The 26,843-nt window shown below is 47.3% G+C and overlaps 1 protein-coding gene across 2 annotated transcripts in view; it reads right to left on the minus strand.

The window, feature by feature from the left end:
• Nucleotides 1–332: 332 nt before the first annotated feature.
• The window catches only part of glg1b (golgi glycoprotein 1b), a 28,748-nt gene continuing 2,237 nt past the window's right edge, over nt 333–26,843 (minus strand). Inside the window, exons 2-27 of one of the 2 annotated variants that reach the window (XM_062471872.1) lie at nt 17,801–17,830; nt 16,061–16,147; nt 14,939–15,154; nt 13,619–13,822; nt 13,174–13,245; nt 12,720–12,906; nt 12,366–12,580; nt 12,165–12,286; nt 11,098–11,199; nt 10,266–10,419; nt 9,247–9,384; nt 9,045–9,131; nt 8,853–8,915; nt 8,327–8,440; nt 7,833–7,921; nt 7,084–7,201; nt 6,290–6,382; nt 6,057–6,194; nt 5,733–5,856; nt 5,421–5,563; nt 4,963–5,064; nt 4,274–4,381; nt 3,998–4,118; nt 3,529–3,635; nt 3,288–3,451; nt 333–1,136 (exon numbers count right to left, since the gene is read on the minus strand). In XM_062471872.1, the coding sequence (XP_062327856.1) occupies nt 1,070–1,136; nt 3,288–3,451; nt 3,529–3,635; nt 3,998–4,118; nt 4,274–4,381; nt 4,963–5,064; nt 5,421–5,563; nt 5,733–5,856; nt 6,057–6,194; nt 6,290–6,382; nt 7,084–7,201; nt 7,833–7,921; nt 8,327–8,440; nt 8,853–8,915; nt 9,045–9,131; nt 9,247–9,384; nt 10,266–10,419; nt 11,098–11,199; nt 12,165–12,286; nt 12,366–12,580; nt 12,720–12,906; nt 13,174–13,245; nt 13,619–13,822; nt 14,939–15,154; nt 16,061–16,147; nt 17,801–17,830 (3,165 nt within the window). In that variant the 3' untranslated portion in view covers nt 333–1,069. Of the gene's footprint in view, nt 3,452–3,528; nt 3,636–3,997; nt 4,119–4,273; nt 4,382–4,962; nt 5,065–5,420; nt 5,564–5,732; nt 5,857–6,056; nt 6,195–6,289; nt 6,383–7,083; nt 7,202–7,832; nt 7,922–8,326; nt 8,441–8,852; nt 8,916–9,044; nt 9,132–9,246; nt 9,385–10,265; nt 10,420–11,097; nt 11,200–12,164; nt 12,287–12,365; nt 12,581–12,719; nt 12,907–13,173; nt 13,246–13,618; nt 13,823–14,938; nt 15,155–16,060; nt 16,148–17,800; nt 17,831–26,843 lie in introns of both variants that reach the window. The other variant, XM_062471873.1, reaches the window with a different exon arrangement.

Here is a 26,843-nt window from a genome sequence, read left to right on the forward strand (position 1 = left end):
CGTCATATCACCTTTCCATACCCGCTCTGCGCGTGCACGTTTTTCATACCAATATTGATCAAATTATCATATACCCAACTGGCACCTATTATTTTTTTATAAAGCATGTAGCCTACTAATGTACTGTCTGGTCTTTGATTTGTGTCAATACATAATCATGGATAAAAGGTCAAACTTACAACAAAAAAAAGTTATTTCATCATTAAGATGAAATAACAAAAGCTGTTTATTTTGTGTCTCCTGAAGAATTAGTCATTGGAATGTTGGGTCATTTTCTATAATGATGGCAATCTCAAGGATACTTTCTCAAATATGAAAACGAGACCATGATATGAAAATCTGCAGACAGTTTTATTAAATTGACAAATTTTCTGTACAGCAAAAAGAAAATGCACAATGTTAAATCTGTTACATCTCATTATTACATGGCATGATCTGAAACGAAAAATAAACAGCACATCCATAACTTTGCACACTGAAATAAAATGACAAAATCGGTTATCTTTTCATCAATCTGATTCAAGAAAGTCTCACTTCAAGCAGACAGACAAGGGACAAGTACTGTGACTTCAGCAAAGCTCAGAGCCTGGGGGTTGGTTTGGGCAACAAAGAAGCATTTAAATCTTCTGCTTTGGAACCATACGTGCAGGCGGGCCCGATGCTAGGCAGCTTTGCAATGCCGACCCCAGCTCCCCCTACGTAGTACCGGCATTGTGTGCTGGACTGATTAGCGTTGACACTCGCAGTCTCTTTGCCAGTCATAGAAGGGGAGGCCTTGTCCCAGCCAGTGTAAGAGTAGCAGGCTGCAGTCTCACTTGGGAGGAGGGGGGTTATAAGCCACACAATTATTAAGATTCAGTGTTGGGTGGCTCCCAAATGAACTGGACAAACAAATCCCATTTCTTCCACAGTACCCAAACACAGTAGATAATTTCTCACAAAGGCATTAACATCACTGAAAGTAAATAAACTGTGAAACCTGTAATTCCCCACAATGTACCCACACATTTATTTTCAAACCAAGCAACAGCCTTCCCTTGCCACTTTGGTCCTGGAATACATCTTCAAATCACAAAAGTTCAGGTTTCAGTGGTACTTTTTGATAGTCAGAGGAACTCCAACTGCAAGAACTCCAACTGCAAGTACATAAAATGTAGGTTCTGTTTGGATACTGGATGTCAACTGAAAGAACAAAATCTTTTGCAGACAATACACCATTGTTACCACTTTGTATAAACAACTCAGGTAGGTATGAGAAACATCTGTGAATAACATTCATTGTTCTTGTACAATATTGAGTTGTTTTCATATAGCATCTACAAAAAGAGCCAAACTAACCAACTATCCCAACACAATGCTGCATGATGACCAATACACCCTCATGCACACACTCAGACACACACACACACTCAGACACACACACACACACTCTCTCTCAAGCTCCTCCATTCTGTAGACATAAATATGATCAGGATCTGAGCAGACCTGTCATACAAAGTTTGGGATAACATGGTTCTGGCTTGGCTCTGTGGGTCCGCCCCATTCACAAAGGATCTCAGCCATGTACAAACATGTCACGTTCATTTAGTTGGTCTGAACAAACAGCAAGTCTCCAGAACCAGTCCTGGTGCAAAAGTAGCACCTGTAGAGTTAATGATTAAGCTCACCTTAGTACCTATACAACGAAATATATGCTGTTTATATATAATCAGTTGGTCTACAAGGGTACTGTCTAGTTAAATTCCAATGGGCTTTGCTGCAGCCCCATATTTCCTGGGTGCTGCTGCCTTTTGACCCAAGAGGGGCTTCTGTTCACCAGTGTGGACATGGGTGTTGAGTTATAGCCAGTTTGTTCAGATTTCTGTGAAAGGACTCCTAAAGAAAAGAAAAGCAATCTAAAGGAAGGAGAGAATGATATACATTATGCCTTTGCAAAGTGTGGACATCCTGTGGCTTCTTTTAAAACAAAAATGTTGGTTGGTAGCTTCAAAATGTACAATCTCACCAGATCCCATAACCTAAACACATCCATCATATTAAATATCTAAATGTTTCTATATTCCTAGGATTCCCAACCAACACCCTTCACTTGGGTCATTTGAGCAGAAAAGACATCTAGTTAGTGGATAGTGTGAGTGAATCCACACACACGCAAGCACGCAACGAGGACTTCATAAAAATTCAACCGATCATTAGTAAACAATAAATAAGGCTGCAACCAAACAAAAAGTACACAATCAAAAAAAAAAATGTGCAATGATTCAAATTAGAATATGACAAATCTAAAACTAGATGTACACCGATGCACCCATCCATCTCAATCATTTGCAGGGGTTGTTTATTTCTTCACTACAGAAAGTGAATTGGTCCTCGACATGGCTATGGAGGTGCGGCTGGGTCAGATACTCAAAGGACACAAGAGGCCTCCCAAATAGTCAGAACATCATAATCTCATAGTTCAGCAAATTCAGTGCCAATTGAAAAATTTAACAAAGTGTACATAAGAAATAAGACAAAAAAATTACAATTTGCAAAAGAAAAAAAAAAGAAGCTATATCCAGTGATGTAAGGGGAGCCTTGGGTGTTTGTCTTCAGAGTCCCCTGGGGTATTCAATTGGAAAGAAACACAAAAAAAATCCCCACCACCCCTCTGCCTCCACCATTTATATCCCTTTATACAAAAAAAATAACAAAATTCCAACGCCAACGCAACATCACAAATCAAAAGCAGGTTCTTTTCCGTCGGGACAAAGAGGAGAAGGAGGCTGTGCTGGTGGCCAATGTAGGCGCCGGCCTAGTAACTGAACTGATGCAACTGCTGCCATCTCTGTCCTCACCCATAAAATACTTATTAACATACAATATCAGATTTGGCTGAAGGACAACCTGTGGGTTTCAAGCCAACTCTAGAAGGGTCCACAAAATGTTTGTCTGGGGATCAAACGGTCAAAAAGCAAGATTTCTTCAAAAAGAAAAAAAGCTTCCTCTCGACAGGACCAAAGAATGACCGTAGTCGAAGTACCTTCAGTAGAAAGGCTAGGGCATTTGAATGCGTATTCTTCAGTACTATGTGGGAGTGTGAATGGGGGGGTCCAAACATGGCACTGTGGGGAAGTTGGGAGGGTGCTTGGGCGGCCAAGGAATAGGACCCCCAATGTGAACAAGAACCCTGGGGGTTTGGTTGAGGCATTTGGGCCAAACCAAGGGTGTTTGACAGGGGCTTGGGGCATCTTAGATGGGCCTTTGGAGAAAGAGTCTCTTATGAGGGGGGTCCGGTCCTCCTCTACCTGTCCTTCAGTTCCTGTGTGACCCGCTTGGTGATGCGTCCACATAGCAGTCCCACCAGGAAGAGCATGCACACGCCCACTGTGATCATCAGCAGGATGTAGTTCTTCGAAGGCGAGGTCATCACCTGCATGGCCAGGTCTGAAAAGCCCTCCGCCGGCGCCACCTGGTGGACAGAGCCAAAATGTAATTTGTATGCCCCAAAAAAATATCTGTAAAGTGTGTGTGTGTGTTTATTCTAACCTTGGCGGCGTAGCTCCACATGTCGATGCGGTCCTGCAATCTCTTCTTACACTCCGGCTGCAGACGCACCCTCTTGTCCTGCAGGGCCTCCATCAGGCAGGACATCTCTAAAAGACAGAGCAGGGGAGGGAAGGGTTAACTAACCCACTCTACAAGTCCTCCTTGTAGCCCAGACATGTGCTGCATCAACCAGAACTATGCAGGTGTACACTAGCTACTCGGCATGCTGCTGTCTCCAGTTAAAGAGAGCAAAATGAACCACACTCACATCTACTTTAGGTTACACAATAAGACCCTTTCAAACCACCAGTCCACATCTAGATTTTCCCTTGTGACAGGGTTTGCCACGGTATGTAAATAGTTTTAGTCAAGGTGCGTTTCATTTGGTTCACAGAGGGCACTTCTGTGAAACAAATCAAGCGCATCCAACTATTTGACAGTACTTCCGAGTTGCACTGTTTTCACTCACGTCGTCCTCTGCCAGGTGTGATGGCGGCACAGTGGTGCTTAAGGTCCAGTGCACAGGCTGTGTGGAGCACGGGGTCAACAAAGATGTCTGCCTTACTCTCCTTCAGCATGTTCAGAACCTCCTGCAGACGGGTTGGGGTAGAGAGGGAGGAGGGGGAAAAGAGTGAGAGCATGTGTCACCACAACGTCAGCAGCTTAACAATGATATGTTAGGATGGCAGCTGGACACTAGGCTGCGCTGCAGTCTTGAGGTTCTGCTCAATGTGTATGCGTGTACCTTTTTGCAGGTCTCATGTTTGATCTTGAGCAGGTTGACCTTCAGACACTCCTCCACCTGTCCAGTCTGCTCCTGAGCAGATGCTTCTTCCGCACACAGTCGATTGATCTGGGGGTGGGGGGAGGGGTGACACAGGGTAGAGGCGGAGAGGCAGAATGGTAAGGACAGTGAAAGAGAGAGAAGAGAAAGCGCTGAATAAAGGATCATGAACCCAGCCCGGGCAAGCCCAGCTTGGCCTGGCTCACCAGAGGCAAGACCGGCCAAGGACACACCAAGGGCACTCAGTCCCTCCTCCAGCTTGTCACTCCACCTGAGGCTCTCATAATCTCAGCAGGACTCTAGCTGTAAATAACACGAGGCTGCTTTGTGCCGAGTTGGCTGGCTCTGTCCAGACCTAACCCCTACCCCAACCAACTGGTACCCTGCCAATAACTTCACCACACACACACACACACACACACACACACACACGCCCAAGGGCATGATGTTCCCGTTCAGAATACATCATCTGACCGTCAGGGACCTCACCACCTGCTTGGCATGGTCAGAGGTGCCCACAGAAACCAATCACAACACTGTACACTCTCATTCACATGACACTAGCTGGGTAATAAGTGACCAATAGATTTTTTTTTTTAAAGAGACTAGCTGACTAATAGATATCTGCTTTGGTGTGTGGGTGTGCTCACCTCCTCAGTGCAGTGCATCTGGAGCTGTGGGTCCAGTCTGTAGTCCAGAGCAGACTCCTGAAGGATGACTCTGATCTGGTCCTCACAATCTGAGGACAGCCTCTGAACACACAACCACAAATATGATATTATATTGCTCGAAGGCAAGAGTTGACATAATAAACACATTTTATAATGTACTGTTTGGGCAGCATGGGTAGAAGAGCAGAGCTCTTCTACCCATGCTGCCCAAACAGCAGAGCTCTTCTACCCAAACTGAACTACCCAAACTGTATTGACTGAGAACATATTTGAAGGCTGGTTTCATGTACTGCGAAGCTACTTACAAGTTCAAACAATAAATTATGGCATTTTTATCTATTCTATTATTCTCTATTCTATTATTTATGTAGCGGTTAAACAAGTCATCTTAAAAAATATATATTCCTATTGTCCGGTTGGTGGAGTGAGGGACAGACCTGGTCAGCATATTTGAGTTTGAGGCAGGAGATAACCTGCCCCTCCAACTCGCTGTCGTCGCTGGCTTTGTTCAGGATGCCCTGGCAGAATTTAGGGATGTCGGCTTTACAGGCCTTCCTCAGCACAGGGTTCAACCTGTAATCTGGGAGAGTATTACGGAGCAACACTCAGGTATCAGATATAGAAGGGTACATTATCGGTTTGGTATTTGTGTAGTGTTGGCATTTGTGCATTGTGTGTGTGTGTGTGTGTGTGTGTGTGTGTGTGTGTGTGTGTGTGTGTGTGTGTGTGTGTGTGTGTGTGTACTCTACCTGTGTTCTGTGTGATCTGTCTCTTGGTGATCATCTGTTTGCATTTGGGATCCATCAGCTCACTGTTCTTGTTCTGCTTCAGACACTGCAGCATGTTCTTGGCATCCGCCTCAGTACAGAACCGCTGACACCATCCAATCACAGACGAGGGGTGGATAGACATTATGACATTATGAAAGGACAACGAAGCATCAGTATGCAGCATGAGGGTGTGTCAGGGGGGAAGGGATATGCAAGAACTGTCCTGACCTGTCCAATGAGACAGAGACAGACAGAGAAAGAGAGAAACCTAAAGCTTTGGCTTTAGGTTTAGGCGTGTCTCACCTTAATCATCTGCTTGCAGACCCTCATGAGCTGGTAGTCCAACTCTGGGTCCATCATCTCCACCTCCTGCAGCTTGAAGACTTTCTGGTGACAGCGCTGAGACAACTGTTTCTTACTCTCCTTCAAACACTCAATCATCTAGAAGAACAGGAGAGAGGAGAGAGATTTCCTTGAGTTTCAGAAACCTTTTATATGTAGGGTGTCAGAGTGTGTGACGTTGATGCGCGTCTTACCTGTGCGTTACCAAAGGCCACGTTGGAGCAGAGTCTGCTGATGTCAGTCTTACAAGAGTCGTAGAGGTCGGGCTCCAGCCTTATGTCCTCCGACTACAGCAAAAGTAGGAGGAACGGGGGGGGGGGGAAGAAGTAATTTGAGATGGAGGAGACGAGAAGAAAAGGATGAGAAGACAAAAAGAGACAGAAGAAAAAAAGAGGGACTAAGAGAGAGGTGTGTTCAGTCCTAGGGGAGAGTGCATCGACAACCATGACACCCTACCTAATCACTCAGCCAATAAGGTGGCCCAGCGGGCCTGACCTCACTTTTAATGGTCAATATTGCGGTCAGACAGATCCAGGGAGTCAATACCTAACATTGTTCACTGGTGTTGAAAATAGGACCAGGCTTCTTCACAACCACTTAAGATGAGCTAAGCCCGTACATTCCCTTGAAACTGATACCATCATGATGTAGGCGTGAAAGACAAGTTCTGACTGAGATAAATGGCACGGTTCTTGGAGACTAAACACTTAGAAAACATTTGAAAGTCTCAAGGCTTTCAAATGGGAGCAATCCATCAGTCTCTTGTTAATGTGAAAGTCACATACAGTCTGATACGCTTGGCTGGGGACAGACAGCGGTGATGGGTCTGGGATTGTTATCAAGGTCCCACCATGACCTTATCCCCACAGACACTGGTTAAGAAACACCTGAGACCTGAATGTCCCAAACTTCACTGTAGCTCAGCATGGCTTCCCACGTACCATTAGGTATATCTAGTCCTCCTACACACACACACACACACACTCACCATCTCCAGCTCCTCCACCCTCAGCTGCTTGCGGCACTTGAGAGAGACGCGCTGCTCCTTGACATCCTGCAGGGTGTCGTTCCTCACCGTGGAGCTCAGACAGATGACCACATCCACCCTGGGGGAGGGAGAGAGGGAGGGAAAGAGGCAGAGAGGGGGGGGGGGGCAGAGAAAGAGTTTGAGGGAAAAGAAGGGTGGAGAAAAGAGACAGATGAAGGCGGTGGATAGTTTGAGAGAGCGAAGAAATTGGGAGATACATTGGGTGTGGAGATGAGATCGAGAGAGATCGAGATCGAGATCGAGAGAGAGAGAGAGAGAGGAGGATCAGAGAGGACAGATGAGAGGCAGAGCTTGGCGAGCTCTGCACACACGCGCTGATGACTCATGGCAGGCGCAGGCTAGCACCCGTTTTCAGCAGCACAGAAATGATTCCAGAGAAGAGGCCTGATGAGTCAATCACCTCAGGGATTACGATAATACATGGAGGAAAGGCCACCTAGATACAGGTTTACAAACACTAGGCCCGTTGTACAGGGCCTGTCAATCAAACATTCACACAATCACAGGGACTCTGATATAAAAGATAATGGATAGAAAGAAAATAATCAAAGATTTTGAGGACAAGTTAGTGACAGCCATGATTGAAAATACAAGGTTATGATTTGCTCTCAGGCAGGGGAGATTAAATGAGTCACTTAAATATTCAGAAAATTCTGCACTGTGTCCTTGACGCAATAAAAACAACTCACTTCTTCTTTATGTTGGGACACAGCTTCAGCACATCCTCCTTGCAAGCCATCTTGAACTTGTAGGAGAAGCGGAAGTCCTTCATTTGGATCTGAGAGGGAATGGGGGGGGAGAAGGATAGAGGGAGGGACAGACAGTAAGGGAGAGAGAAGGAAGGAAGGAAGGAAGTGAGTCTAGTTAGACCAGTGATTGGTTATAGAAATTCAAAGCAATCTAAGTGTGTGTAAAGTCCAAGTGTATCTCATTTTCATAATCAAACACAGTTGATGAGTCACCCTGCTGACTCCTGGAGAGCAGGGGTCATACACACACACGTTGCCCAGGTTGACGGAAGCTCTACAGACTGACTCTAAGCGGTCAAGAGTGATGTGATTTCCTGAGATTAGATGCAAACTGATGGCTCAATTGATGTAATGTGAAGGGACAATTCTGGACCCATGTGTGTGTGTTGTGTGTGTGTGTGACCCCTTCTCTAGGCGTCAGCAGGCTGACTCACCAACTGGAAGTGGGTGACGCCCACGGTGCACTTGTCATTCATCTCCTTCTGGTGTTTGTTCTGCACCAGGCACTCCATCAGGTCCCCTGTGTCTATCTGGTTATCTGCTACATCCTGCACAGGAAAGAGGGAGAGAAAGAGGGGGAGAGAAAGAGCGAGATAGAAAGCGAGATAGAGAGCGAGCGAGATAGAGAGCGAGCGAGCGAGAGAGGGAAGGGGGTCAGCCGGCACAATGAGAAGTGTGTGGGTATGGAGAGAGAGAGTATGCATCAAGAGAGAGAGAGAGAGAGAGAGAGAGAGAGAGGACAGATAGAAACAGATTGTTGAGGATGGGTAGGAGAGAAAGCGTGGATAGAGACAAGGGGGAGGTGGAAGATCAAATATTAGTTTGAATAAATAGTCAGAGAGAACTATACCAACCGTTGTTTATTTAAGAAGAGAGCTATTAAGACAGAACAGATGGTGAACACATGGCTGAGATCTGAGGTGATGTCATAGATTTCTTGGTAGATGATTGGTTGCTTACGTGGCAGTGGGACTGGATGACTGGTTCACAGGCACGGATCAGCAGGGCTTCAATCTGAATGTCCTGTCGTCAAAGGTCAGACGTTAGAGGGACAGCCAATATGTCAGACAGACAGGTCATTAGAGCTGCAGAGAACTTAACTCGGTTTCCTGTTATTGCCGAGGGTGTGTGTGTGTGTTTGTGTGTGTGTACCTCAGACTCCAGCTCAGTCAGGTTGCCCACCACATCTCTGCACTCTGAAACCAGGTCCTCTAGATGGTCCTGTAGACACTCCAACTCCTAGAACGCACACAACCTTATATTATTATTATCAATAAATGGATGACAAACAATTAATGACCTGGTAGATAATGTCTGTCTTAAGTGTGTGTGTGTGTGTGTGTGTGTGTCTCACCTGGCCTGTGTCAGTCTTCTCGCTGCACCATTTGCCCAGGTCAGTCATGCAACGTTTCTGCAGCTCAGGGTCCAGCTTCACATCCAGCGCCCTCTGGTGGAGGATTCTCTGCACCTCCACCTTACAGTCTCGCGATAGCTGGACATATACACACACACACCGAGAGTCAGAAATCCCCACCTCTACTCACCCATGGTACCCATATCACAAGTGATCAGTCAAGCGAACAACCTCTCACTCACATACACACACATACCAGAAATCCCATCCAGTTACAAATCAAGTAATCAGTCATTAAAGAGACATTTCCATTACCAACTCTCACACACCAACACACACACACGCAGACAGACACACCAACACACATCAATTGTAATCACTCACGCAAGCAAACCCTCTGCCCCCAACAAACTCTCTCAACTACACCTGCATACCCAAACAATTTTTTTTGAGGCTGCCATAATCAAAAAGAATCATAAGCCAGCCATTAGTGGCAGCGTAAAGCCATATCACCTCCATCACATTCTCTCGAATTTCTCAGTGAGGAGCGTTCTTGACCAATCTTTACAGAGTGTCTAATTGGCCTACCTACAGCTAAAATCACCTTTCACTGTCATTCTTTGAGATTTGGCTGACAAGTCCAATTCACAAGTATTTCTGCAACCATAATTACATTTCCCTTTTGATTGACATGGTCATCATTATTATTATTATCATTATTATAATCATGAACCCACCACCATTATTGATATCAGACTGGGTTGGCAACTTACTGAGTCCTCAGCACTGGGCTGTTCAATCCAAAAAATCATATGGTTAACCTAATGTCTCTGACGCCAGCTAAAGCTGGCTGGGTAATGTGCTCATCATGTCATTGCAACAGAAAATGATGCTTACTGTGACCGATACAACATATGCTCATAAGTGACTGTGCAACAGGCAGACCAACAAGGCTGGTCCTAAATGACGTTTACAGGCAGACAGACAAGCTTGGCAGACTGGCAGGCTACCATTCGTACCCGTCTGCCCTGCTCCTCAGTGCGGTAAGCGTGACGGTAGAGACAGGAGAACACGGCTCCAGGGGGCATCATCTCGCTGGTCTCGTTCCAGTCGTGGGTGTGGCACAGGCGAGCAGCGTCACCCTGGCACTTCTTATACAGGATAGGGTCCAGCCTGCCATGCAGAGAGAAAGACAAGCGCCCACCAAGGTCATTCAGAACACCTGACATACTCAAACCTTCACTCTGTAAACGCAGATCTTCATCACGATCCCAGGCAGCGGCAGATGGACGCTCGTCTGCCTTCACAACAAGCCCCCCCCCCACGCAGTCACAATGCACAATTACAGTTAATCGCTGTTGAAGTCGACAATTAAAAAGCCCATTAGGCCTATTGAGCTGTGAAGAAGTGATGAGCTATAGGCTAAAGAGGCTACTTAGCAGGCTGTGCACCTCTGACTGTGTGTGTGTGTGTGCACACAGAGGTGTGCAAGTGTATATGAGTGGACCTTTGTATGAGTGTGTGTGCGTGTGTGTGCCTAGAGTGCTGGGACAACATAATGAGGTACTTCACTTCAAAGTTGCCCTAGCATATTGACAGAGAGAACATGAGTCATACACTTCAAAATCAATGTAGTGGAAAATGCTAGTTGTTACTGTGTCATGAATACAGCTTCTAAAAGATTCAGGACAGAAGAGGGGAGGTTCCTTAGAAGAGGATCTCAGGATGAAAACCACAGTAGAATCTTTTGGGGGGGGGGGGGGGGGGGGGAGGCTTGGGATACGAGTTCGGCTCAAAGTGAAACGGTCAGTGTTCGGAAGTGAAAGGGATCTGGGGTCAGGAGCGCCTCACTTCCAGTCTCGTGAGATGAAATACTGCAGCTCCAGCAGGCGGTGCTCACACTCCTCCACCATCTTCTCTGTGTAGAGGTGCTCCATCAGACAGGACAGGATCCTGCACACACACACACACACACACACACACACACGCACAGAGGGAGCAGCAGATGCATCAACGTCACAAACAAAAACCAAGACAATGGACACTTCATGGAGGCACCTGTTTTGAGAGTCATTACCCAATACTTTAAACAAGCTCTTAACATTCGCTTTTTTCCCCCCCTTCCTTTCTCATCTGTGATTGGCACAGTGCTCCCCGCACCCCCCTGTTTCCAGAGAGACGGCTGAGCTCATTAAAAGCCAGTGTGTAAGCAGGGAGAGGGGTTTGGAGAGAGGAGTTCACCAGGGTCCTTGCTGATGTGCAAATGCACGCACGCGCACACATACACACCTCACTGAATTAAGCTTCACTTTATTGGGAGTAATGTATTCATGGACGCAGGTTGTTTCAAAGAAGAGGACTGAGAGAGGCAATGATTGGATATGCTTCACAGCATTAATGAGCAGCAGGGTGATAGAAACAGGAGGAGGAGAGGAGGAGGAAGAGAACAAGCACTTTTTTTCAGGAAGCAGTGGAAATATTCAATACTCGTCTCACATTACACAAAGAGGAGAAATTATGAAGCCAGGTTGCAGTGTGCTTCTTAATGCCTCGAGACCCACATAATGGATGTCAAATAAACCCAATTGAGACAGCCATGGAAGGCATGTTTGAAGTCAGCAGAAAGAGAGAGGGACTAGAACGAGAGGAAAGTGCAGAGGAGCAGAGACAGCACTGAGACACAACAGTCACAGAGCTTGTCCATGATTATGCATGGGAGCTGGACCCAGCATATGGCTGGACATATGGCATCTCTTGGAACTCTGAGCATGTATGAGCGCGTGTGCGTGCGCGTGTGTATGCGTATCACTTACGTGGAATACAATGTCATGTTTTCTTGTTGAGAGGGTGTGTCTGCATGTGTGTGGTATGGCGAGTTTGTGTGCGTGCAGTTGTGTTTGTGTGTATATAATACTCACATGGGGTCCCCGTTGCGGATGTGTTTGCAGGCGGTCTGGATGACGGACTCGCAGGCCTCGTTGAGGGCACGGTCTATTCGGTAGTCCGCCCCCGGGTCAGCTGACTGGATCAGGGTCTGGAGCTGTGAGGGACACGGCTCCTGGGTTAGGACCTGTCAACGTGTGTGTGTGTGTGTGTGTCATGAGTGAGCGAGTTCTCACCGCGCTCTGACACAGGCCGTCCACAGTGCCCTTGTCTCCGCGGGCCACCTTCATGAGGCAGTGCAGGGTCCGTCCCTTCCGGTGCAGGCCCGAGCAGTGGGCCTCGATCTCCCCCCGGCAGTGCAGCACGATCTCCGGGCTCAGGGAGAAGTCCTCCATCAGCATCCTCCTGTAATCCAGCATCTCCCCCTGGCAGTCCCCACTCACCGTCCGTCCTGTGACACACACACAGTATTATTCTGGGGGATTTATTAGGCTTAGGGGGCATTTTTCATACATGGAACATTGTGGCAAGAACATGCAGCCCCCAGCCCCCCCCCCCCCCCCCCCCCCCCCACACACACACACACACACCTCTGTGGACAGCAGACTCCAGGCAGAGCAGCAGGTAAGAGAGACGGGCTTCGCGAGCGCGCGGCAGGTTGGTGTCCAGGTTACAGCGGTACTTCCTCAGGTCAGCCTTGCAGGCCTTGGCCAGGGAGTAGCTCACCTTGTAGTCCTGTGCTATCAGTTTTTGTCTGGTGGTCAAGGCGTCTCGACACTTGGGGAGGGGCAGTCAGAGAGTGGGAGAAAGAAAGGGAGAGAGAAAAAGATTATGGGGTTAGAATTGGACTATTATCTTCACTCTGACACCAGTTATCAAGTAGGTCAATGGTCAGCTTTGTTTATTCTTCATTCAATAAAAGGATACAAAATATCGAGTGAGGTAAATGGAGGGTGACGAACGCACTCAACCATACTGCGACGTACAGCGGACTAGAACCAGTAACTATCGACCACACAGTCTTTCTGTGTGGTCGGCACGTACCTTTTCAGACATGCCCTCCTCAAACTTATGGTTGAAGAGACACTTGTAGACTTTGCCCTCCCCAGCTTGGGTCTGAAACCACAACAGAGAGAGAGAGCCCTCAACACCCTGTATGCCCTGTATGACGCACCAAATTCACATTTCAATAGATGATTCCTGTTGTTTGCCAGCAGCAACAATTAATTCCTCTTTCAACTGTGTGTGTGTGTGTGTGTGTGTGTGTGTGTGTGTGTGTGTGTGTGTGTGTGTGTGTGTGTGTGTGTGTGTGTGTGTGTGTGTGTGTGTGTGTGTGTGTGTGTGTGTGTGTGTGCGTGTGTGTGGTAATGCAGTGTGTGCCTGCCTTTCTGTGCTCAAGTTTGCGTAAGGAGCCAACAAATACACAAAAACACACATACGCAATTACACACACACGCCCACGCATACACACACTCTCCCAGTGTCGTACGTTTTCACAGAAGCGCTCGCGGTCTTCACGACAGGAGAAGTACAGGTATCGATCCAGGTGGAAGTCATCGGACGAGAGCTCGGCCACGCGCATGATGGACTTCTTACACTCGTCTCTGATTGGATGAGCCAGATCCTGTTGCTCTGCCTCTCGCACCAAGGCCTTCTCCAGGCAGGCAATGACCTCACCCTGGGAATGGATGTCCTGAGAGACAGAAACAGAGAGAGAGAGACAGAGAGAGACAGAGAGACAGAGACAGAGAGAGAGAGACAGAGACAGAGACAGAGGGAAAACACAGACAGGCAGATACATGCAGTGAGTCAGACAGAAATGAATAGCGAGATGGACGAGAAGAGGAACCAATTGTTTACATGTGCCTCCGGCTAGACCCAGAAACAGCCACTTCCCATCAACCCACATCCGGGATCAAAACACAGAAATAGAGAGAGGACCTCAAACAAACAGTCTGTCAGTCACACAGGGCTCAGAGGGACAGGAAAGAACAGCCACATTCTGCTGAGTGCATCGTACGTTCAACTCTATGGCGATAACATTAACCTTACTCCTTTCGAAAACCCCATGGCTTTCACTGTTGTTACTCAGCTCATATCCTACAAACAAGGCCTGTGTTAGGGCTAATTAAACTGTGGCTCCATCTAGTCACAACAATAGCAGCTCAGTGACACTACAGAGACAGACAAAGAGAGAGACAGAAAAAGATACAAAGAGAGAGAAGGCCATTCAAACCATGATCTCAATAATAGCCAGCTCGCTAATGCCAGGCAACCTCACTTTGGGTGCTCCAGGCTCTCATTGGCAGGCTGAAAGACACACACAAACAGACACATCGTGCCTGCAGACTGGCTAGGCCTACAGGACGTGTCTCGGAGAGCTAGCTGACAGGAACAATTAGCCTAACTAGGACTGGGGGCCCACATGGGCCAGTGCAGGTCAAGCCATTTCTACTCGAGCCTGGGGCCTGTAGTTTAGTGCCAAACCCCCACGCTTCCAGCATGGCTTGCTTTCAGCAAACGGTAACATCACGTCATATTTCACTCAGTCTGAAAGCTGACCCCTATAACTCCTCCCAGCCACCACCACTGAGGCCATCTTGTAATCAATGGAATTTGTGCCCAGCCATGGACAGAGGGGAGAGGCAGGACACAGACAGACACCAGTCTGTTCAAGGTGAACTCTGTCCCTCCTCCCTACCCAAAACCCCCTCTAGCACCACATAACTCTCCTTACAGGTCTTTTACACATGCCTTTCCTAACCCTGACTAACCCAGGTTTGGGATGCTGACACACACACACACACACCTTCTCCCCAGTGCTGATGCTGCCACAGTGCAGGGTGTTGATGTCCTCTCGACACTTGTCCATGAAGCCGCAGATGAGCCGGTAGTCGCTGAAGATGATGCTCGTCATCTTCGTTACGTACTGCTGGCAGTGGTTCTCCGTGATGTTGCCACGGTGATCCACCAGGCAGGACACCAGGAAGCCCCTCCCGCGCTCCTCCTCATTACACTCCTTAATCTGGGGGGGGGGGGGGGGGGGGACGGACAATTCTTTATTGTGTTGTTGTGAAAACGGCTAATTGAGTCAGGAAATCAAAACACATGTTCACCTAAAATTCAAACTGTAAAGTCAATAAAGTATCTTTTTTAAAGAATATAACTTTGTAATGCTTATAACAGTCCACCAGCTATGGTACAAGAAATCAATATCAAGCAGTTTGCCTTGTTTCATTGAACGGTTTGATTTGGTGTGATCCGAGTCTGACAACATTCACAACAAGCATCAGGAGTGCGCAGGCACACAATCAGCAAGCAGGCAGCTTGAACAATCAGCCTTAAACAAGCTGGCTGTGGCTCTGATAAGTCCCTCAGTACCAGGCCCACACACACAGACACATACACAGGTGCACACACACACACACACAGGTGCACACACACACACACAGGTGCACACACACAGGCAGGTTCTTTGTGGAGGGTAGCACTGTGGTGTGTCACAGCCTGACAGCATATTATCTGGTTTATGTTACTACTTCCATCTGCCAGCCCTAAATATATAATTGTGTGTGTGTGTGCTCATTTACTCCCTGGAGAGTATGGTAAATGCTCTTGGGTCTCTCTTAAACACATGCATCATGTGTGTGTATACGTAGGTGTGTGTGTGTGCGCCTGTATGTGTGTTGGGGGGATGGGTGTGCTTGTGTTTGAGAGAGAGCATTCGTTTCTCAACGTGTTTTATGTAAACTAATGAGTATGAAACAGAACTGAATCTATGACAGTGATTTGTTATTGGAGACGCCTCCTTTTTCCTCACAGTGACCTGAGAAGCGAGATCAAACTCGGCAAGACAACTTCACCGTCATTCGCAAAAAGTAACGGATCCAGGATCAGTGACCATTAACCCGTCATGGAACCCCTGACTTACCTCGGGGATGGTGCTCTTGCAGACTTCCATGGCAACAGACTCAAACTTTGAGTCGGTCGTTAGGTTCAGCTTGTAGTTCCACAGCAGCTGAGGTGAAGAGAGGGAAAGAGGGATGAGACTAAGGCAAGAAAGACATAGAAGGGAGTGTCAACATGGCAGAATAATGAGGTAGAGAGATAGGAGGTTGAGACTTCTGTAGCTCATTATTGAGACTCATAGTATGACACCACGAGGATAAGGGGATAGAGAATGAAAGAGATTGAGGGATGGAGGACAATCAAGATGGTGATGGAGGAAAACCAGGAGGGAATATCTGATCATTCTACAGCTGGATCTGAAGCTAGGAGACGACATCTTAATGCTGTTTGACTGCAAATCTGCAGACCCACACGCCCACACACACAGTACTCGCCATTAGCCAGTTACCCAAAACAAGCTTGGAGAAGCCCTGTGTCACGAATCCTGAGGAAATAGGCCATTTATCATCAACTGGTGATTAACCCTCATAGTTTACACATCAGCAAGTCTGAGCAACTAAAACTACCACTTTGAGAGACGAAAAATAGAAATATGTTATTAAAACGACGGGAAAGTCTTGCTACAGCAAATGTTCTGACAGGCAGGAGGTGCCAACACATATCCGGCTGCAGAGCCCCAGACGGGCCGGGCCATGAGTTTGTTTGTGGCTCATACACAATGCACACAATCTATGGTGATGGGGGCAAAAATAACTCGGCATCTCATTAACAACTCTGTTGACGCAATCAACACCTACGGCTGAGATGAGACCTTGGTCCTTGGTAACCCTGACGATATCACGGCTCTGAGACGCCTGGTGTGTGTGTGGGGGGGGGGGATTTGCAACATATTATGATGTTCTTACGACTTGGCGTGCTTTCTTACTGATGCTGCTGCGCCCAGAGTCCGCTCCTACTCTCTCTCTCTCTGTGTGTGAGAGCCTGCAAAAACACCTGTCATGGAGTCGCTGAGTTTTACGAGCGCAGGATCAGGTTTATGGGCCACGTCTTGAAGAGGGCCATAAAGCGATGCTGAAAAACACTCTGAGAGATGGGATGACTGACTGTTCAGAGAGGGAGGGCGAGAAGAAGGACACGTACGAATGAGAGGTAGAGAAACGGGGAGATACAGAGACCCAGAGATGAGGCGGAGAGAGACAGAGTCACCACTATAATTACAGTGTTTGAAGGCAGGGCCATAATAAATGGTGTCAATGACTAGAAACGTGCCTCTGGCATATGAACAAGGAGCAGTCATCTAACTGGGGCTTTAACCTTGTAAGGGCAGGGTGGCTTCATAAGACCCACTCAACATTCAGCCTTCCCTGTCTCGCGGTGACGTCAACCGAGTCCTGACTACAGCAGAAAACACAGGCCCAATATCAGGAGTTAGCTACTGATTACAGTAGAAGACTACAGCTAACAGTTGTTTATTGCCTTCTAAGCTGCTGTTTGGTCTAACTTTACATTCATTCTTCCTTTCACACTGTGGTCAATCGCTGTATGAGCTGGGTTTGAATATTGCAGGTTCTTCTAGACAGGCGTTACAATGCTGTGGGTCAGGGCCAGATGCAGGACTGATGGAGATGATGCACTTAGGAAGCAGATGATATCACCCCTCACAAGCATGTAGACCCGACAGGGCGGCGAGTGATGCGTAAAGAAGAGAGGAGGAACGTAATGTTTTAGATGAAAGGCAAAGGAGAGGAGGATGAGTACTTACATGGTTGCAGTCTGCAGCAATCTCCGTATCCTGCCGAAACCAAGAGAAAAGAGTCAGGTATTAGACGAGAGGATTAGGTTTTACCTTGCCTCTGCCCTGCCTTGCTGTTGGAGACCAGAGATAAGGGGTAGATCCCTACCTCTAAAACACAGACAAACTAGCATCAAGGATGTTACACTGCACACACGCACACCACAATTGTCATCTAATTTTTACATGCATCTTATGCACACCTCTCTCTCTTTCTCTCTCTCTCTCACAAACACACACACAAACATGGACAGACACAAACACCAAACCAGTTTGACAGTGACTTGTGAAGGTTGTGAACTGCCTGTAAGTTTCAGAGAAGAGCCCTGGCCAAGGACACACCCACACACACACACAAAAACACATGCACAGCCTAAGAAACACACAATCAAACTGACAGCCTAACCAACACACACACACAGAGAGTGACAAGCACACACCCATACAGTACACACATTATTTCAACTTATTTCCCTAGCGTTAAGCTTAACATCTAGTAGGACTCTGCTTCACCAATTTGACTTCACCAGAGATTTGGAAGCGATAACCCTGAACACATACACAACGATGGGAATAAATTCAGACAGGCGAGTCAAGTCAAGAGACAAAGCACAGCTAGCAGCTGTGCTTTGCACAAGAGAACCGCCTCTGTGCTGTAACACACACACTAGGACGAGTGTTGTTCTCTGTAGCAGCTAAACACTCAGAGCTAAAACACTGAGGCTGACACTGCACGCCTAGTGTAATTATTTGCTACCATGCTTCCAGCAATGCACTGAAGGCTGACAGCTGCAAGACTGGGCTGAGAACAAGGTCAGGGCCCAGGCAGCTACCCAGAACTGGTGTGTGTGGGGTGGGGGGGGGGGAGAGAACCTGAGAGCAGGGAGAAACCCAAAGTCCTTGTTTTCCTTGAAAGCAAGCAAACAGGTTAACTATATAACCTACATTGGATTGTCCCTGGCAGAAAACACACACACGTTTCAAACACTCCCAATAACCAGCATTGCCTTTAAACAGAGCCCATACAAATACAAAATGTGCTTTAAATAGACTACTGACATTCAAAGTAGGCAGCCGTTGTCTGGCGCTGTCTGGACCAGAGGTTGAGAACAACACAAACGGTTGTGCCACCAAGCACAGCCTAGACAAGCAGGGACCACTGTGTTGGTGTGTTGCATCATCCTTACTGAGGACTTACAACAGCCCAGCCCAGGGCTTGTGACAATGATGAAAACAGGGGGTAGGGGCACACAGGGCATTAGAAAGGCAATGTCCTCCATCAACAGGAATGTAATACAGTTGGCCCAGATGGCAATAAGACCGTGCTGAGGCCACTGTGTTTAGTTGGAGATGAGACTGGCTACTATGTGGTCCAAATGGGCCGGGTCTATGGCTGTCAATCAGCACCAGGGTTATGCAGAGGTGTTGTTAGACATATGGAATAAAACATGCATGCTATAAGAAAGTCATGTCCCTGCACTAACATAGATGTCATTAGAAGTGTATTATAGAATCTGATCCATTTGCTGTGCCTACGCCCTCTGCTTAGAGTAAAATGCTAGGACAGCACTGGTCTTGTCACACACGCACGCGTGCGAGGTTAGACACGCACTGCATTTTTTTGTGAAGCATACAATCTCCCTGTCAGAGCTAAAAGACAAATTATCCCACTAGTTTAATTAACATCATCATGGCTTCGTGGCTCTCTGAGGAAATCATGGGTATAGTGGAGGAATAGCATTTGCATTCCCGCTCCACGCACCATCACACACCATGACTCCGTGGCAAAATATAGGTTGTTGTGCCATAACATGAAAAATAGGCGGCATGAAATAAGCAGGCAGGAAAATCCAGAGTTGCTCTCTTATTATCACAACCTTAACACAGAAGAAAGGGGGGACAACGGGAGGGAAAGAGATGGGTGAGGCACTACATCGTCCTCAAGAGAAGAGGAAGGCTTTCAATAGAGCCTATCAGGGCCACTAAATCAGCTCATCTGCCAGGGCGAGCGACACTGTCTGGAGAGAGGGAAAACATCCTCATGTTTGCCAGACGCATGCTCATATACCCAATTCCAGGAATATCTCTAAATATCTGCTGCGTTGGCAGTAGCTGCTGTACTGCTATGTGAGACAGATACACCATGGTATGCAAGCCCACCAAGAGCATAGCACATACCACAGAAACAAGGCCACTGCCCAACAGGTATGTGGCTAATGACCTAACAAGCTAACTAGCTTGCTGCTGCTAAATATCTTGCTAGCTTGTCGCTTATGCCAACTAGTTAACTAGCCTTTTGCTGCTAACTACTAGGAAGCTACTTTGCTCTGCTACTGAGTCAAAGTAAAAAGAGGGGGACAATACCAGAACTGGGTAAACTTCAGCATGCAAAGGTGTTTTTGTCAGCAGCTGGGAAGCTGAGAGGTGAAATGGGTTTATTTCAAGAGACAGACGCTGACATTTTGAGTGTGTCAAAGAGCAGAGTTTGAATAGGCAAGGGTGGACCTTCAAGGGCAACAGATATTCCAGTGGGAGGCAAGAGAGACCTCCCCTTCCCCCTCCAGGTGAAATGCTAGAAGTTGGGAGGGGCAGGACTAGGTTGTCCAAAAGTCATCAGATTACCTTTCGTTCATCCTTCTAGCTGTAGGACTGACCTACAAACAGTGGAAAAGTCACAGCGCTTTCTCCTCTCCAACGTGCAAATGTCTCGGCAGGGTGATGAACAGTGTCCTCACCCCAGCAGCATGCATTGTTCTGTGAACGGCTCTGCACGCTCTCTACAGGTCTCGGTCTAAAGCGATAGGCGCTGTGGAAGACCATCATCTCTGTGACGCTGATGGCTAGCTGAGGAAGCAAGTTGATGGAATGCATCAGCACTGACTCGCGTAGCTAATGGACCTGGATCTAATCACCAGGAAGCAGTCTCATGGAGCCAATCCAGAAGCTTCTCTAGTGCCCTCATAGGGAACTGTATTTAGCTTTGGCTTGCCCAAGAAGGTAGCAAGATGGTCAATGGCCATCGGATACTTTTGAGGACATGTAACTCATCTGTCTCTCAACAGTCAGTCACAGTATAAAAAAATAAATAATTAAGTATACAAAAAAAAACTATTGCTGAAGTAGGTGAGGTTTTTTTTTTATGCCGCACTTCCAATGTCAATATCACTTTGGCTAACTCTTACAGATATGACAATAGTAATAGAATTGACGAAGAATATCTGGCTACTGGATATATTCCAGTAGGATTCACTGGCACATCCTCAAATGACTTCTGACAGGGAGACTTTGAAGGCATCTCATTGATCTAGTCTTGTGAAGATGAGACTACACAGAGTCATTCATCTTTCAATACTCAACACTTGTTGTGGCCTATTTACTACTGTACCGCTACATTTGTCGAAAGGTTTATCCAAGGGCTTAGAGAGGCAGCCTCTGAAACGGATGTAGTCTTTACAGCGAGGGTCACTTCCTGAAATAGTAGAACTGTGGTTTTCCTGCCATCTCAAAGGCCTCAACTACTGTAACAACAATGATGCAGCTGGTTAGGTCATAGAGTCCAAATCAGAAACAGTTAAAGACATGTAGGCATACTGGAGGATGTGAAGAACTGTCTTATTGTAGAAGTAAATTCAGTCCTGTCCACCAATGTCAGATTTTGTTAGCTTCCTGGTCACACACACGTCAGCTGGCCATCCCATCTGAGAAAGTTCAGCTCACTTGGCTTCAAGTCCATTTGCACGGGCAATTCTCTGGTCTGCAATCAACAATTGTGAGCTTTTTCTGAAAACGGTTTTGGACTTACCTAAGCACATACAAAAACCGTTATTCTAATTGTGTAAAGTGTAACATCAATGAACACAAACATCCTGATACATTATGCGTAGGAGTCTGGCAAATGTGTTGGACAGCATACGTTTTCAGAGACCGACCACTCAGCCCTCTCTCGAAACTATCAAAGTGCAATTTCTTTTTCAATCTTCCTTGTACGTGATTGCAGCCAATTCTGCTGTTGGGTTGATTGAAGACAATGCAATTCCAGTGGGTTGTATCAAGCTGTTTTACAGCACATAAAGCTAGAAGATTCCTTCAAAATAGGCACAATATCAGAACTTCTCCCCAACTTCTGTCCTTCCATGTCACATCACTTAGCAAATTTCTTTATGACTGTAATCAATTGGAAGTGAAGGGTGAAGGTTGTCTTGCCCAATGGTAGCTCAATAATTTGGCTAAGCATGTCTCCTAATCGGGTAATTTACTGTCTTCTTCTGCACCCAGTATTAAGGGGGTCTCCATTCATTCCCAGCTTTGGCAAACACACCACTGCAGTGACCCCCGGTTTTCCTCCACATGCCAACTCTGTGACTCTGCCCTGCTCCCCTAACAATGGACTGCACACTACTCCAATGCACACATTGTAGTCATAGTAACATGCAGGTAGCCTAAATCCGGATACATGGCCTGCATGATGTCAATACATTGCTACCAAATGAAGGATGTAGCTGAGCTTTAAGCCAGCTCTGTGTGCATTTTTGACAGTATTAGCCTATCACAGCATTTCCATGTAGGTCATGAATTCCTTTCTTTTAGCAGACATGGATGTAAACAATATAAAGTTCAAGCCAGGACACGCAAGGATACACATTGGCTCTGTAGCTCTAGGCTTGTCAGCGTAATCGGAATCATTTCACTTTTTCCAGAAACATCTAAAATATTTGCACTTGATGGTGCTTTGGGACTTTTCTCTGTACCAACTAGGGGAAAAATGAAAATGAATATGAATAAACTTGTCACCCTACCCCAAGAATGCAAGCCCAGCACTCGACCACAACAACTAAGGGCAGTCTGAACTTTTCAAACCACTGCAACTGTTTAGTCTGGAGCCTGCAGCATGCTCAGGCTGCCTTCACCACCATCAAAGAGCACTGTGGAGAGAGGCAGAGGGGGGGAGGATCTTTTTTCAGGGACCACAGTTTCAACTCTGAAATATAAGCATAGGGGTTCAAGGCTGAAATAAAGAGGCATAGAGGAATGAGAAGAGATTTGCTCGCCAAGCACTGTGCCGAAGCTGGGAATGAAAGCAGAGCAATTAAAAGATGGAGTTGCTGCATGCAGATAAAGGGCTTTACGAACTAGGCTAATAAAACTGCAAATAGAGGGGAATAATTTGGTCAGGGAATAGACCTAATGTGAAAAGGACTGACTTTGCAAGTAGGGCGTCTGGTCTTCCTCCTGGCCCTCCACAGGCCAAGGTTTATTGTAAAATAATCTTGTTGCAGTAATGTGTGGCATGCACGAGGAGAAGGTCACAGAGCACATTGGAGTTCTGATAACTCTGCATCCAGGCAGCGTGTCTGCGGAAGTGCAAGTCACGGCAATACAACTCACATCCGGGAGGAAAGACACAGTTTTGAACACAGACTTGTCTTCTCCATCTTGATTTGCAAAGCCATGTCACACCCATCCCCCAAAGACCCCAAAATACCCCCTTCGGACAGATTTTCCACACTGAAAGTATTTTGTACTCGGGAAGCACTGTAAGCCAGGATGAAAAACATCAGTGATGACGTGACCTCCGCAGCCTAGTCAGGCTGCCCCCCCCCCTCTTTCTCTCTCTCCTGCTCTCTGAAGCCTTCTGGAAGGCTGCAGAAGTTGACGTCACACACTCAGCTTGGAGGTGAAACGCTAGCTAGCCAGCACCTTATTCTCATTCTAATCACAGCATCCACCTTGCTTTCCTAAGCAGCATGCAGCACACACACACACACACGCACGACATGGTGGATGCTTTGTCAGCCTTGTCGACTCCACCTGTCTGAGGAGAGGGAAAGACTGGTTATTGACAGCAATCACTTCATCTTCAACATGCAAACCCCTCTTGCTGCCGTCCCTCACTGGTCGGTATGTAGGCCAGAGAATCTCTTAAAAAGTTAAAACGTTGAAAAGTAAATTGCTTTGGTTGTTGGTTGTGGGCTGACATTTAGAATAGGCTCGACATGATTATGGCATGATAATGGGCTCCTTCCAATCCGATGGAGGGGTGGACTTGAATACAAAGTCCTGCATTTGTCGAGGTGCCCCCAGGGCTGGAGTGTGTGTGGGCGTTTGTGTGTGGGATCGATCTGGGATAGAGACAGTGTCAGTGTGCCTTTCGTCTCTTTGTTCCCATCCTCTAATAGGATAAACTCTGGGGGAGCCTCTCCCCCTCTCCTTTTCTTTTTTTCCGTTCTCCGGGCCAGGCCTCTGCAGAGATTGAGATGGAGCTCCGTGGCGAGGGGCGTAGTGACACAGGCGGTGCGGCGTGACACCCGGGGCCACATAAACCATCCATCCCTGGGCGCAACGGGCATGCACTGCGACGGGGAGATAACACAGAAATCAGAGCCGCCCCGCAGTGTGTGCGTGTGCGTGTGCGTGTGCGTGTGTGTGTGTGTGTGTGTAGGTGTTGGGGAGTGCGTCAGAGTGTCCTTATCAGAGGGTCTGTTCTCCTACAGGGCAAACGTCTCTCTCTGCTCTGTGTACACACACACACACACACACACACACGCCACAGCTGTCGTCGCCCTGCTGAAGCCTCCACAGGTTTGCAAAGGACAGGTGCAAGCTGCCGACTGAAGCCCTGCTTCAATCAGCGTCCATCCTACACACCCATGGAATACCCTTCAGTTCTTGTTTATTGCCTTGCCTTCGCTATCAAGCGTCACAGAGCTTCAGAGGGAACATACCCTCCAGTTGCCCCCCACAAACAAGCTGAATGCAAGCATACCCACCCCCGGATAGAAAGTGGGATTTAAGCATATGAACACAGCAGTCTCTCGACAACGTTCCAGCTGGTCTGCTTTTTAACCACTGGCAAAGAGAGGGAGGGAGACAATCAGAGGGCCACTTAATCAGCCTCAAAGTGACTATCCCTACAGTGTGACCCACTCTGCCCTCAGCACTGCATTCCCACACACCTCCTCCACCAGCCTGTAATCATGCAGATGAGACGATGGCCACAGTCACACATTAAACAAGGCACTTAGAAGTCCATCAGACTGCAGAGGAGCTGAGGGGGAGGATAAATCTGTGCTGACTGTGAAGATAATGTCATCAACATTCACTTCTGACGTAAGCCAAGTCTGCCTTCAGCACACAGTAAACTTCAACAGTCTCCGGCACCCCCCCCCCCCACACACACACACACACACACATCACCAATGAAGAAAAACACTGTGGTAAACGTGGATGAATTATTCACAACCATCCCAGGATTACACCTGTTTCTTATGCTTAGAATAACAACAACAGACACAGTGGCATATTAATCTTTTATAAATGTTGATTAAGAAATAAACTATTTTTGAGAGATCGTGGAGGGGGAGGGGGGAAATTCAGTTAAACACTGGCTTGTTCAATTCTAACTTTGTTGGAAGAAGTGGTCTGGCCTCAGGGATTTTATGTTCCATGACTGTTCAGCACAGAAGACCCGGGACTCCGCCGTACAAGCCAGCTGGCCAGATCACGCCGGGTCGCAGGTCCATGCTGCGGCGCCAACCTCACACAACGCACATAGGAGCCACCGCCACAGGAAATAAAATGTGACAGTGCGAGAGGATTAGGGTGGGAGTGAGGAGCGGTGAGGGTAGGTGGAAAGTGAGCAAGACAGAGTGTTGGAAACACGGCATGTGAGCTGGAATAATGAGGACTTCCTCATAGGAGTCTTTTGTGTTGTCATAACACTGTTCCTTCAGTCTTCATCTGGTACATTCAAGATAAAATAACTATCTTTCCAAGCCAGCAGATATGCAGGCCTCAACCTTAATTCCCTGCCAAGTCAGACTACAGCACACAGAGTGCATCATTTTAATGGATCATTGGAATGGGATGGAAGTTCAGGGAGCATTTAAAGGCTAAGCTGCATCAGCAAAGCCATGGTCTGAATAGAGGGACACGAGCACTCTGGCCACCACTTTACACAGCCACACGGTCAGGGCAGAGGCAGTCCGGGGAGAGGGCTCTTTTGTTACAGCAGTCTCCTGTAGCTAGAATTTATACCATCACCCTCTGACCCCCTATCAGCACCATAACGAATGGCCATGACATTACATTTAAAACGAAGTGGAAGGCGGCATTAATTAAAAATCATCAAGATCCACTCACTGACACAAAATACCTTTTCAAGCGTGAAGTGAAAGCACTGCAGTGACTGCAGCATCGGGCTGCCCACCTCCCGTTCTCTCGTTATCGTCCCCAACAATGAGCCGACTCGGTCCAGAGTTTCTGTTCCCCATTAAGTAGTAAAGGTGGGAAAGATGGGTAATTTAGACACATTAGGGCCTTCATGGACAGCCTGAGACACTGCTACAATGTGATATCAGGTACAGTGTGTGTGTGTGTGTGTGTGTGTGTGTGTGTGTGTGTGTGTGTGTGTGTGTGTGTGTGTGTGTGTGTGTGTGTGTGTGTGTGTGTGTGTGTGTATGTGTGTGTGTGTGTGTGTGTGTATGTGTGTGTGTATGTGTGTGTGTGTGCGTCAGGACAGAGAGTGAGAAGAAGCGAGAGATGAGAAACAAGAGAAAAATGAACTACTAAACATGACTCACAAGCCTTAAACACAAGTCTCCCACAGAACCTTCCTCTAGTAGTCTCTCTCTCCCCCGCAACAAAACAGCCTACTCCGAGGACTAAAGACTGATGAACCATTGAGTTCTTCCTCTCCGTTCCCTGTGGGCGCCTTCCTCGTCTCTGGGGAGTCTTCCTCCAGATCAGTCACGCTCACCCTTTTGTTTACCGCTCATCCGTCTGTCAGGATTCTGCTCAAAATGCAGATGAGCAGACTCCGACACCGGCTGATGCCAGGCAGACTCCGACACGCGGCAGCTGCCCCCAGCCTCGCGAGCGTTAGCGCTGATGATAGCGCTGCTGGGGCGTTGGGGAGTGGGAGGGGTTCGAACTGGGTCCCTGCCTAGAGCAGATGAGAGAGATTTATAGGAGCCATTTACCTCTTCAGAAGGCCACAGCTGTTACAGAGTTGGAG

This window comes from Osmerus eperlanus, chromosome 10 (assembly GCF_963692335.1).
Source record: "Osmerus eperlanus chromosome 10, fOsmEpe2.1, whole genome shotgun sequence".
In the NCBI taxonomy this organism is placed as follows: Eukaryota; Metazoa; Chordata; class Actinopteri; order Osmeriformes; family Osmeridae; genus Osmerus; species Osmerus eperlanus.